At 39.7% G+C, this 14942-nt stretch overlaps 1 protein-coding gene across 1 annotated transcript in view; it reads left to right on the top strand.

Moving 5' to 3' along the window:
• LOC135475615 (Y+L amino acid transporter 2-like) overlaps positions 1-14942 on the top strand; it is a gene marked incomplete at its 5' end in the record, with an annotated part of 29358 nt that overhangs the window by 1127 nt on the left and 13289 nt on the right. Inside the window, 2 exons of the mRNA XM_064755544.1 lie at positions 3752-3877; positions 9520-9619. Of these exons, the coding sequence (XP_064611614.1) occupies positions 3752-3877; positions 9520-9619 (226 nt within the window). The remainder of the gene's footprint in view (positions 1-3751; positions 3878-9519; positions 9620-14942) is intronic.

Below are 14942 nucleotides of genomic sequence, written 5' to 3'. Positions count from 1 at the left end.
TTTAACTTCCAGATTCTTGTACATTTGGCCTAACATTCAACTTATGGATAGATAGGTAGCAGCAAGGGTTAACACTAAACAGTAATTTTAATCTCGTTTAAAGACATCATCAAGAGAAATAATCATCAAAAGTTTCCGTCCATGTCCATCCACTTGGCTATATTTTTTAGCACATAATTTGTTTGGAAATAAATATGACATTGTCAAAGGAGGAAAAGCCCATATGTAATCAGACCCATATTGGACCCCCCCCCCCCCCCCCCCCCCAAAAAAAAAAATGTGTAGGGGGGTGGGGGTGAGGAGTTGGGTGTTCACTCAGGGAACAACTTTAGGCAAGAATTTCCACTGCTTCCTCATACTGTAAGTCTTACTTTGGTCATTTTTCCAAAAGTAAAAGTTTGTTCCAAAAGTAAAAAGTTTATCGATTAACAATTAATGATCAATTCCAAAACTGGGGGCCTCCGTGGCTCAGTTGCTAAGTGCGCTAGCACAGCGTAATGACCCACGAGCCTCTCACCCATGCAGTCCCAATAAGTTCAAGTCCTTCCTCTGCCAGCAGTCTGCGGATGGTCGTGGGTTTCCCTGGGGCTCTGCCCGGTTTCCTCCCACCATAATGCTGGCAGCTGTCGTATGAGTGAAATATTCTTGCGTACAGCGTAATACACCGATCAAATAAATAAATAAATAAAGAAATCCGTTCAAAAACTTGTCAGTATAACACTTTTTTTTGTCTTTTAAATTTTATTTTTTGTGTATACAAAGAATGTGTAGGACATATTGCCTGTGTGATTGAGAATACTTATCCTAGTAGCATAACAATAACAGATATATAACAGATTAGTTAAAACAGATTGGCTTTATCTATACTCTGTGTGATTCAGAATACTTATCCTTGTAGCATAACAATAACAGATATATAACAGATTGGCTTTATCTATACTCTCATGTGAGATAAAAAATGTGTTTTACAAGAAATTTGAATATTTTATATAAAATATTATATTTTATTAAATTTGAATTATTTTATTGGTTTTTAAAGTTGTACTTACACTTTATATGTTTGTGGAAAGCACTGTAGGACATACCTCAAATTCCTGTGACCTGTTCAATAACCTATAAAAACCCACCATTCCTTTGTGGCTAGTAAAAATTCAGGTAAATGTACGTGTAGATACATACATGTACATAAAACAGGTATATCCATTGTCTAAAACTATTAAATATATCCACTTCACATTTTGCAAGCTAGTATTTTTCGAAGAAAGATTCTGTTGTCCACTCACTGATTCACCGACATTCCTGGATGCTTTCATACCCAACAGCAGGGTGTTCAAACAGAGCGAGTAGCGGACTGCACACAGCTGTCTACTACCACCAACGTAGCCGCCTATTTTGAATATTCTTACTTTTTAAATCAATAGTAATTGTTACATAATTAATTTCAATTCAGCCGCTACATTTGAACTCTGACCTTCTCCAATTCTAAATGAAAACCCTGCAACAGTATCCACCAGCAGCCTGGGGTTTCTGGCTTGTTAAACATCAAGTTTACCTGTTTTTTGTATTTTTTAATGTGACAGTTGAAATGAGAATGTACCTGTCAAATACAGTGTTAAAAGTAAAATATCTAATGTTTATTAGGCTTAGGTTCAAGAGCAATTTGATCAGATTTTGTTAGGAAAAGTCAAGTGACCTTGCGGAACGCTTATTTTGTCACAACATTGATTTGTGATGTTGTTGTAAGTCCCAAAAATATTAATCTGGTAGTCACGACTAAATAGAAACAGCCAAGGAAGTTAGAGCTGAGACTGAAGTTCACAGAGGACTCAGTGCACTGTTTCTTTGTCAAGTATTTCAGGCTAACGGTGTATTAAATACACTGAAGTTCACAAAGGACTCAGTGCACTGTTTTTTTGTCAAGTATTTTAGGCTAATGGCATATTAAATAATAAGTGGAAATTTCTTTAGTATGGAGTGAAAAAAAACACAAAAAGAGAATGAAGTATTCGGATCCTCTGATACACAGAGGTTAGATGTAGACGTATTTTTTGCTATTTCCGTCAAGGCACCCTATTTCTTCAACCTTTTCTGTGTGCACGGAAAGAGAAGAGTATATTTTACATGATGTAAGGCAGCCTATACCTGTATCTCTGGCGAGTGTACATAAGGGGGTTTAGTACATCTATATATTGCACATATGATTAAACCAACATCTACACGTTGAAAGCAGGTTAGCTTTTATTATTAAATAAAAGTCCCATACTTCACTGCAGTAGGCTCAGACTCTTATCATTTTTATAATCCCCGCATAATTGTAAGCATATGTCCTACAGACATGTAGCTATATACATATATACTATGTGTCCAAAAGCAAACAAACCTACGTAAATAACACATTATTTTAAATGTGGTACTGTACATTGTAACCCTGGCAGATTGTACTCTAGAACAAGGCGGCCTGAGGTCCCGCGTGAATGTTTATGTTCAGGGGCTTCGAGGTAAATCTTTCTCTCAACTTCTGAGTCACTGAAAGTTTTGATTAGATGAATCACATTGTATTTACTCAGCTTGTAGCAGTTCAGCCATATGCCACAGGTAATTTTAAATACAGTATGATATATGAAACAAGGAATAAATGTAGCTTGAGATATATACAATTACTGGTGCAGATTTTGGGAAGGATCAACATAAAAATGTTTTGCGCACAAGAGCCGTACACAGATGCTCTCACAAGATTAAGATTACTGTCGTGTTGAGAAATGAACACAGCAACCACCTGTGGTCTGTAATAGTTTTAAACTTAATATTTCTGATAAATATTATACAGAGTGACTAGTATTTTGTCATGATTGTAACTCCCAATCTCCCCATTTGCATGCCATGGATTCAATCCCAACTTCTTCGAAAGTTTACTGCCCGCTTCTTGCGAAAAGGTTGCCGAAGTACGGTACATGTACAACAGGGGAATTTTCATATTTAGAATTAAAGTGCATCAATTTATATTGATATTTTTGACATTGTTTCCCAATTGATCGAAACCTTTGTGCACATTGCACCAAATTTATATTTAGAATTCAAATGCCATTGACACTATAGATATACATGTACACTGTAGATATGTGAATACAATGTGACATGAGTATTGAAGTTTCTCTTAATTAAACCAGAAAAAATGTTAATCTAAGTTGGAAATGCTGGTGACATGTTTAGTGAGTGTAGTTGGGCTGACACACTTCTAGCCGACACCTGTCCACCCATCATTTGAATGGACTGTCTCAGATTTTGATTGGCTAAAATTTTGCATGACGGATTCACGTACACAATGTTTTTGATCGGAAAGGATACAGCAAAATGAAACTAAAACGAAAATTATGGTTTTAATTGAAATGAAGAATGTTGTTCCTCTTGAGGCATATATCTACATCTATCTCTTAATAAGCCCTCTGTTTTATGCTTATTTTCTGTCAATGGTTGGAAATTTTCAGAAAAGACGCTGGATGGATGAACTTTTTGGAAATGCATGACCAGCTTAGGACCTCTCAATCGACATTTCCACCCCCATTGGATATCATGAATATTTAGATCACGTATAAATATAGATAGAAAGTGTGATCTGTATATTTGTTATGTACATTATGATAACATTGATAAAGTAGTCAAGATTTTAATTAGTGGGGCCAAAAATACTTGGCCAGGACAAGTTTTGCCTGTTCTCAACATGAAGTACTATTAAATATTTTTTTATCTGCAGCATTGCTGACTTTCATCAACTGTTACAACGTGAAAGCAGCTGCCAGTGTACAGGACATTTTCACCGTGGCCAAGGTACTTGCTCTCATCATCATCATTATCACTGGCTTCGTGGAGATCGGCAAAGGCAAGTCAGATACCCTGTGCAAGTCTACTGTTCGTAAATCAGTTCAAATCTCACCCAAAGACATGCATTTTTAGGGGCAAATAAATGTTACAAAATATTGATTTTTATATTGAAACTTGCATTTGTTCAGTAGGATGTCATCCTACCTTCCAAACAAATCTCAAGCTTAATTGTCTTAAAGATCAACTTTCATTCTGAAAATCTAGTAAAATGTGCAGTGCAGTCATCGGTGAAATTGCGGGTTATTTAACATATTTATTTGTTGAAGTTCACACTATATAAGATGGCAGTGAATTTTATTGGTGTGGGAAATGGTGTGTGAGCTCGAAAACCTTACAGCTTTTTACTGATGACTGTCGATATTTTGGGAACATATCCATCAGGTTTTGGGTAAGACATGGTCCTTAACTCAGTGGGGCAAAGGGGCAGGTATTAGACACGTGTTCACATCTGTTTGTATATATTTTTAAAGATCCAAAAAGCATTAAGAACACATCCCTCAGGGGTTGCCTGGAATCTTAGAGCTTTCTTTGAGCCGCCTAGGCCCCTACATGTATAAAAAAATTGAGGGTTGGATAGTTTCGTTTACCATTGTATGACTGCCTCCCATCCCCACCTCACTTGTAATACTGGTTACCGGCCTGCACTGGGTGTGGCAGCGTAGACCTTGCACAGCCATATCTAGAAAAACATTAAAGGTTCTGATGCCAAACCTTACTGTTAATGATGATGTAATGATAAACATTAATACATGTAAGGCTTAAGCTGGTGAGGCCTCTGTTGCTAAGTGATCAGCATGTAGCATTGCTACAGCTACACAATAACCCAGGAGCCTCTGACCAGTGTAGTCTCTGTGAGTTCAAGTCTAGCTCATGCTGGCTGTCTCTTAGGTGGAAGGTCTGACAGCAACCTGTGGATGGTCCTGGGTTTTTTCTGGGATCTGCCCAGTTTCCTAAAAGCATAAAACACCAATCAAATAAATAATGAAATAGATAAGCTGGTTTATGTTGATGTTGTTCTGTGGACAAGGCAAGTGCCTCACATTTTCGCATGTGCACACTTACATGTTAGCTACAAGTGGTTCTGCACATCTCATGGGGGCATTGAACTTTGAGACAGGCAGGCTGCTAAGGATTAAAGGTGAGGCCCGCTGAAACTGTAGCGTGCATATTTGTGCAGCTCTGTACTGCCGTAGGAGACACAAGATAAATGTCTGAGGTGTGAAGCTGCAGAATTCAGGCACTACTCAAAGAAAAGTAAATATAAGGATGCATATCTCTACCAAAGTGTAATCAAAGGTACAAATATGCAGCGGCGGGTTTAATGAGGCTCACTTAACTAAGTAAGCACTTAACTATCTTGGCAACATATGTTGTAGGGATATAAAGTGCACTTAGCTAAGGGCAACTTAACACTAAGTAAGCTTCACGAAACCGACCCCAGAGCTACATGTTAGCTGCGATCACACAAGACGCGGAAATCGCTCACATTGAAGGAGCTTTTGTATGCAAACTGAAGTACCTATAGCTTCGTTGCAGGGTTTTCTTTCAAGGGACTGGGCTGTGGTATAGTGGTTAGAGGAGCTTGCCTTTCAGTTGGACACACAAAGTGCAGGTTAAAAACCTGATTCTTGGACAGAGAATTGTAGATTCCACTCTCTGTGTTGGACTTGGTGGCTAAATACGGTTGACAACACTTTCAATGTTAAACCCCAAGCATACAAGCAAATGACACTAATGTGGTGAATTGCACAAGCTGAAGTTTGTTGAAGCAAATTTACTGTGGACACTTGCACAGTTATAATGTACCTGTACATATTGCTGCTAAAGGGATGCAGAATCGATGCTGATTGTCTGACAGTAGACATAGGCTTTCCTGGGTTAAATCTTTCAGCCTTGGTCATGCTTGAATAAATGTATCATACCTTAAATTCAACTTTGGCAAACATAGACTGAAGAAAGTATGTATCCCTTGAAACACAGATAATACATCTCATTGTTTCAATACGTTATGTTTACATTGGAACTGAATTAATGAAGCATTGGAAGAAACAATTCATGTATATGAATGTCTGCTAAACATGGGTTGCTAAAATAAAATTGAGTTCAATATGTGTTCTTAATGCGGGGGTCGAGGGTGTTGTAGAGAAAAAATTACTCACTTCAGGATGGGGAAAGTAGTAAATTTTGGCTTTCCAGGTGTAAAACTCCGAAGGAGTGTATGCTTTTTAATTTAGGTGATGTGCAGGCCACCTGTGACGGTTATTAATTCTAAGGGTGCTGAAACCTCCATATATACATTGTGCAATGAGACCTGCCTGTCGATATGGCTGACATGTGTGTTCACACAGTACACAGAAGGAATGTTAAGGGACACCCAGAATATCATATAGCCTCTTTTACATCTAGGCATCATACATGCAGATCATACTAATATAGTAAGTCCTGAGCTAAGCATAAAATTGAATTCAGAAGGTTACATCACTTTTACATCTAGAGTGCCTAAAGGTAAAACTCCAACCTTCTTAAATTTGCTGAAGTTTTCGTGATTGGAAATAACCTAGTATGAAATTTTGAACAACTACATGTGTAATCAGTGTATGTAGCTGTTAAATTACAAAATCATGCCTTCAGTGTTCAATTGAAAATGTATCAAGAGAGTATTATTTTCAGTTTATTTAGAAACGAATATTTTCATTTATTGTTTGTTATATGAATATAGCTGTTATAATTTTTCATAACAAGGCCTCTGTGATAAAATTCCTGGGTTTGTTTGTGCATTGTGTAAGCCGCCCTAAATTGTTAGTATGCTGTGCAGGGTGAACCCTGATGAGTGTTGATAGCTGTAATAAGAGGGGTGTTATAATTGACATTTGAGGGTGCTGTGTTCACAACATGGAAGCTTGTTTTGACAGCTGTTCACAGGTTGAATGTGTCCCTCATAATAGATGAGGGAAGGATTGGCAGATCAGAGTTTACAGCCTATTTATCCTGTGAAAACCTGACTTAGCTAAGTGTCCACAACACTCTGCTCTATGTCACTCCATTATCACCTCCTAGCTAAAGGTCACAGGTCAATCACGGGTCATGGGGTCAGATTTGTTATAATACAGAACGTTAATGTAACATTGATAAAACATGTAAAGGTTATGTGATAACAGTAATGTCAAGGTTAGATGCATACAGGGACAGGTTTGATATTAGAGTATGAGGTAGAAAGAGATAGCGAATGTTACATCTCACATCAGTATTAAAGACTGATTGCAGTAGAATTAGGAAAATATTATTGGGGTATTCATTTGTTTGTGTGGTTGTTGTATATTTGATGGTCGTTCAGTGCTATAGTACACTTGAAAATGGTTTACGTATATTTGAAACTTGTTTACATATACTTGGAAATTGTTTACATATACTGTACAATGGCCATCACCTTTCTTTGTGGAAGAAACTGAATTAAACCATTAGGGCTGTTATTTTAAGTGGAGCAAGGCTTAAATCCACAGGTGAATGTACCAGTCTCATTCTAATATGAGTGAAATTGGACTTCCTCTACTTTACATGTAACATAATAAATACCAGGCTTATGACTCTTTGAATAAGGTATACTATGTTAATATGCTGGCTAACTTTCCCATGTATATGTAGGTCCCATTTATGGAATGCTAGCGTTGAACTTCATGTCAGACCACACAGGAGAACACTGTCCACTGTTTTTAGCCACCAAGACCCCATGAAGATACCGAGATACATGTATGTGTATGGTTTATAAAAATGTTATATATCTGTACACACATGAGCATGTTGTACACACATGAGAGTGTAGTACACACTGGCATGTAGTATACACATGTGTCCAAAGCTGTGCACCAGACATGGCTTTTAATTTTCTGGACAGATACCATGGATATTAGTAGTCCTGAAAGCAAAAAATCACTATTTCTCTTCCAGTTTTTGTGGAAAAGTAAAGATAGGAATACTGTAAATCTTCAAACTTTTCAACCACCAGGGCACTTTTTTCACTGAAATTTATGCATACAGTTATCATGAAAATAACACAAAAAATGCTTGCCTGTGTCATCAAAGACGCAAGCTTCATAAGACTGTGAAAATTATTTCTCTACACCCATAGTTCTCTTAGAATGTTTCAAATTATTGGTTGCAATATATAGGCAGTTGAAAAGGTTAAAGAATTAGGGTATGTTGTTTATTAGATGGACTAACCATGCGAAAAAAAATAAAGAAACTAAATGTACGTAATTTGAAGAATTTTGAAAAGGTACATGTATGTACAAAACTCTGTGTCCTCTGAGAGATCAGTGCATACACTAAACATTATGTACTCGATGGGAAATGATAAATGTTGTGATTATTGATTGTCTTGAATGAAGGAGATGATGTAAACACCTGTGATGAATTGTTTTTGGATTTTCCTGCATGGACATGTAGTTATAGTGTTGCTGCCATACAGTGACAATGTATTGTGAAAAGGGGCTCATTTCACATAGCACAGTTCTTGATAATTATCTCCACAAAGCACAGTTCTGGATAATTATCTCCACAAAGCACAGTTCTTGGTAATTATCTCCACAAAGTACAGTTCGTGGTAAATAACAAGGGGCCTATTCCACAAAGTACACTTCTTGGTAATTGTCTCCACAAAGCACAGTTCTTGATAATTGTCTCCACAAAGTACAGTTCTTGATAATTGTCCAAAACCCATTCCACAAGGTACCGTGCCTGGTAATTATTTAAAGGCTCATTTCACAAAAAACAGTTGTTGGTAATTAGCAAGGGGCCCATTCCACAAAGTACAGTTCTTGATGATTATCCAGAAGGCCATATCACAAAGCACAGTTCCTAGTAATGACCAGCAGCTTATTTACTAGGCACAGTTTCTAGTAATTTGTTGACATGATTGGTGTTTTATGTTGTATTAAAAAATGTTTCACTTATACATCGACCGCCTGCATTATTTGGAGGGAACCAGTTAGAGACGGCGGGGAAAGCCACGACCATCAGCAGGTTGCTGGTAGACCTTCCCAGTTACGGCCGGAGAGCATATCAGGATAAACTGGACTCACAGCGACCGCATTGGTGAGAGGCTTCTGGGTCATTGTGGCATGCTCACGTGCTCCTAGTAATTATCCAGGACCTTCTAGTCCAGATCATGCTCACTTCCTCTTCTTTTGTAAGTGGGAAGGTCTGCCAGCAACCTGTAATTATTCAGAGGCCTATTTCTTAAATCACAGTTCCTGTGAGATGAGGTAGGGGACCTTAGCTGTAATACTAAGCAGTATTTTAGAGGCACATTTCACAAACCATAGTTCCTGCAGGGTGAGATAGGGCACTTAAGCTGCATTACTGAAAGGTAATTATCCAGAAGCACATTTTACAAATCACGATTATAATGTTGTACAGTTTCAGTATAACAAAACATTATCAATCTACATGTACTTAATCCATCGTTCAATGCAAGAGACATGTTTATACACGTGGTTTACCATGCCAGACATGTATGTGTACGTAGGCAAGATCTTCCTACAAAGGGAGATAAGTCTGCACAAAGGGACATCAGTCTGATTTTGGCACCATTCTAGAATCAGCTTGTCATTCAGTTCATGCAAACTGTCTTTTCTGTTTCAGGCTCCACGGAAAGTTTCCAGCAGCCGTTTGAAGAATCTACTCGGGAGCCAGGGAAGTTTGCCTTAGCCTTTTATTCAGGTCTTTTTTCTTACGCAGGATGGTGAGTTCTGCTGAACTGTGAATAAGACTTTCACATTTTTACCTTGTCTGTACTAAGTAGGCCTACTATGCAGGGGTGACATTTAAGAAGAGATGTTAGATGCACACAATGTGCCCAGTGTTACATACATAGAAATAACTTGACCTCATATGGGACACAGATGTTATGAAATCAACAGTAAAGTTTGACGTTGAAAAATAGTTGCAACGACGGCCAGACCAACACATGCCTTGATTGTGACAAGGTTTCCTATGATGCATTTGTGTAAAATGAAAATGAGACAAGCATATTTAACCAGTCACAGATTTTCAAAAAATGCATGTGTCTTCCCTTGAGCTTGGGCAGCACAGTGTTTCGTCCTTATATTACGCTTTCACTAAAACTGGCAGTGTCCACACCACAGGCTATATGAACCACGAGTGTTGCCTCTAACAACTCCGATTTGTCCTTCAGTCAAAATATTAGTGATGCGAACACTTTTGTGGAAACGCAACTGACCCTACAGATATGTCAGTTTTCTAAACATTAAAGCAGCGAAGCAGTTCCTATTTTCTGTGACAGTTCAGTGATCTTACATGAATACTCTCTATATTGTCTCTCAGCCTACCATGGCATTTGTTCTGTACATTTCTTGAGCAGCCCCAATGGCTCAGTTGGTAGAGCGGTCACTTCAGGGGTGGTAGCTCCAGGGTCAATCCTGGGTGGGGTCACATCTAAAACCTTTAAATAGGAAGGTGTAGTTTCTTTGCTTGGCGTTCAGCATTAAGGGGATAGTGCAATGACTGGTTGACCCGTATCAGTATAGTGGTTCGGGTGGAGAGGCTTACTTGCCTTTGGTAAGTCCTCTTAGTGTAGCAGAACTAGATAAAAGAGCGATGGAAATCCCTCCAGCAGGGAGGCACATTACAAGCTCTGTAAGAACTTCTTCATTGTCACATGACTGTTAAATTGTTAAGTACGACATTAAACCCTAAGCACTCACTCACTCACTCACACAGTACATTTCTTCAGTTCCAAAACATTTCAATGTCCAGCTGTGTGGTCAGATGCCACCAGATGCTCACAATCTTGGGGTATTCTCATGCGTCATGTGTAAGTGGAATTTCTGCATAATACAACCGACAGCTAGCTTTGGGTTTTAAAATAAGAAAAAATCTTCCGTGTTGATCTTGTTAGATCATTTAAAGATCTAAATGAATCTGTTTAAATTTGTCACATGGGTTCCTTGACTAACAGAGATAAACACCTGTCGTTGACTGAACTAATGGTAAACGATAGTACAAAAAGGGACATCAGCAAGATAGATTCATTTGCTACAGCTGTGGATAGATACACTTAGCGATTTCACACAGCTGCCTGTTTTTAAAAGTCCATGCATGTACACTTTACTGTGTATGTGTACTACTGTATATGTGTACTACTGTGTATGTGTACTACTGTATATGTGTACTACTGTGTGTTTTAACCTACTTTAACCTCCCACTTAGTGCTTATGCTGGCTGAACCATGTGGTTCCCTGATTAAGTAGGTCAAAACATGGTTAAAATCTGTGTATGTGTACTACTGTATGTGCAAACAACAAGATTTTATTTTGAGGAAAATCTGTCACTTAGTTGACAATACTTTAACCTCACACTTAGGGCTTATGCTGGCTGAACCATGTGGTTCCCTGATTAAGTAGGTCAACACATGGTTAAAATCTGCAGTCAAATTGACCTGTTTCTACTAGAGTGAAGATAAAGTTGCTAAACACAGATGGATGTATGAAAGGATGCTTGTACTCAAATAAGGACAATGACAGATTTTCCCCTGAGGGTAGTGAGTGTTTGAACACTGTACTTGTTTGGTGGAGCATGGCTGGAGTTCCCTAATACTTAAGCCCTCTCTGCAAAATTAGACTAGCTTTTTGTCATCTTGGCCTTGAAAATTATGACTGTTCGGCTGAACAAGTCACATGGGGCTTCATTACACCATCCCTGTGGGATAGAACAAGCCCCATGATGCTTTATTAAAATGTCCTTGTTGGATAGAACGTCCCATGATACTTTATTACACTACCCCTGTGGTATAGAGCAGGTCCCATGATACTTCATTACACTAACCCTGTGGTATAGAGCAAGCCCCATGGTGCTTCATTACAATACCCCTGTGGTATAGAGCAAGTCCCATGATGCTTCATTACACTACCCTTGTGGTATAGAGCAAGTCCCATGATGCTTCATTGCACTACCTCTGTGGTATAGAGCAAGTCTCATGATGCTTCATTACACTACCCCTGTGGTATAGATCAAGTCCTATGATGCTTCATTACACTACCCCTGTGGTATAGAGCAAGTCCCATGATGCTTCATTACACTACCCCTATGGTATAGAGCAGGTCCCATGATGCTTCATTAAAATGTCCTTGTTGGATATAATGTCACATGATGCTTCAGTACTCTGTCACTGTGGGATAGAGCAAGCCCCGTGATACACCCATGATGCTTCATTACACTACCCCTGTGGTATAGATCAAGTCCCATGATGCTTCATTACACTACCCCTGTGGGATAGAGCAAGCCCCGAGATGCACCCATGATGCTTCATTACACCACCCCGGTGGTATAGAGCAGGTCCCATGATACTTCATTACACTAACCCTGTGGTATAGAGCAAGTCCCATGATGCTTTTTTACACTACCTCTGTGGTATAGAGCAAGTCCCATGATGCTTCATTACACTACCCTTGTGGTATAGATGAAGTCCCATGATGCTTCATTACACTACCCCTGTGGTATAGATCAAGTCCCATGATGCTTCATTTCACTATCCCTGTGGTATAGATCAAGTCCCATGATGCTTCATTACACTACCCCTGTGGTATAGATCAATTCCCATGATGCTTCATTACACTACCCTTGTGGTATAGAGCAAGCCCCATGATGCTTCATTACACTACCCTTGTGGTATAGAGCAAGTCCCATGATGCTTCATTAAAATGTCCTTGTTGGATAGAATGTCACATAATGCTTCAGTACTCTGTCACTGTGGGATAGAGCAAGCCCCGAGATGCACCCGTGATGCTTCATTACACCACCCTGGTGGTATAGATCAAGTCCGATGATGCTTCATTACACTACCCCTGTGGTATAGATCAAGTCCCATGATGCTTCATTACACTACCGTTGTGGTATAGAGCAAGCCCCATGATGCTTCATTACACTACCCTTGTGGTATAGAGCAAAACCCGTGATGCTTCATTACACTACCTCTGTGGTATAGAGCAAGTGCCATGATGCTTCATTACACTACCCTTGTGGTATAGAGCAAGTCCCATGATGCTTCATTACACTACTCCTGTGGTATAGAGAAGGTTCCATGGTGCTTCATTTCACTACCCCTGTGGTATAGATCAGATCCCATGGTGCTTCATTACACTACCCCTGTGGTATAGATCAGTTCCCATGGTGCTTCATTACACTACCCCTGTGGTATAGAGCAGGTCCCATGATGCTTCATTAAAATGTCCTTGTTGGATATAATGTCACATGATGCTTCAGTACTCTGTCACTGTGGGATAGAGCAAGCCCCGTGATACACCCATGATGCTTCATTACACTACCCCTGTGGTATAGATCAAGTCCCATGATGCTTCATTACACTACCCCTGTGGGATAGAGCAAGCCCCGAGATGCACCCATGATGCTTCATTACACCACCCCGGTGGTATAGAGCAGGTCCCATGATACTTCATTACACTAACCCTGTGGTATAGAGCAAGTCCCATGATGCTTTTTTACACTACCTCTGTGGTATAGAGCAAGTCCCATGATGCTTCATTACACTACCCTCGTGGTATAGATGAAGTCCCATGATGCTTCATTACACTACCCCTGTGGTATAGATCAAGTCCCATGATGCTTCATTTCACTATCCCTGTGGTATAGATCAAGTCCCATGATGCTTCATTACACTACCCCTGTGGTATAGATCAATTCCCATGATGCTTCATTACACTACCCTTGTGGTATAGAGCAAGCCCCATGATGCTTCATTACACTACCCTTGTGGTATAGAGCAAGTCCCATGATGCTTCATTAAAATGTCCTTGTTGGATAGAATGTCACATAATGCTTCAGTACTCTGTCACTGTGGGATAGAGCAAGCCCCGAGATGCACCCGTGATGCTTCATTACACCACCCTGGTGGTATAGATCAAGTCCGATGATGCTTCATTACACTACCCCTGTGGTATAGATCAAGTCCCATGATGCTTCATTACACTACCCTTGTGGTATAGAGCAAGCCCCATGATGCTTCATTACACTACCCTTGTGGTATAGAGCAAAACCCATGATGCTTCATTACACTACCTCTGTGGTATAGAGCAAAACCCATGATGCTTCATTACACTACCTCTGTGGTATAGAGCAAGTGCCATGATGCTTCATTACACTACTCCTGTGGTATAGAGAAGGTTCCATGGTGCTTCATTTCACTACCCCTGTGGTATAGATCAGATCCCATGATGCTTCATTACACTACCCCTGTGGTGTAGATCAGTTCCCATGGTGCTTCATTACACTACCCCTGTGGTATAGAGCAAGTCCCATGATGCTTCATTTCATTACCCCTGTGGTATAGATGAAGTCCCATGATGCTTCATTACACTGCTCCTGTGGTATAGAGCAAGTCCCATGATACTTCATTACACTACTGGTGTGGTATAGATCAAGTCCATGATGCTTCATTACACTACCCCTGTGGTATAGATCAAGTCCCATGATGCTTCATTACACTACCCCTGTGGTATAGAGCAAGTCCCATGATGCTTTTTTACACTACCTCTGTGGTATAGAGCAAGTCCCATGATGCTTCATTACACTACCCTTGTGGTATAGATGAAGTCCCATGATGCTTCATTACACTACCCCTGTGGTATAGATCAAGTCCCATGATGCTTCATTTCACTATCCCTGTGGTATAGATCAAGTCCCATGATGCTTCATTACACTACCCCTGTGGTATAGATCAATTCCCATGATGCTTCATTACACTACCCTTGTGGTATAGAGCAAGCCCCATGATGCTTCATTACACTACCCTTGTGGTATAGAGCAAGTCCCATGATGCTTCATTAAAATGTCCTTGTTGGATAGAATGTCACATAATGCTTCAGTACTCTGTCACTGTGGGATAGAGCAAGCCCCGAGATGCACCCGTGATGCTTCATTACACCACCCTGGTGGTATAGATCAAGTCCGATGATGCTTCATTACACTACCCCTGTGGTATAGATCAATTCCCATGATGCTTCATTACACTACCCTTGTGGTATAGAGCA

The sequence above is a fragment of the Liolophura sinensis genome, chromosome 9 (genome assembly GCF_032854445.1).
Source record: "Liolophura sinensis isolate JHLJ2023 chromosome 9, CUHK_Ljap_v2, whole genome shotgun sequence".
NCBI classification, from domain to species: domain Eukaryota; kingdom Metazoa; phylum Mollusca; class Polyplacophora; order Chitonida; family Chitonidae; genus Liolophura; species Liolophura sinensis.
The sequence above is the reverse complement of the archived record's forward strand: the minus strand, read 5'-3'. Positions and strand labels throughout refer to the sequence as shown.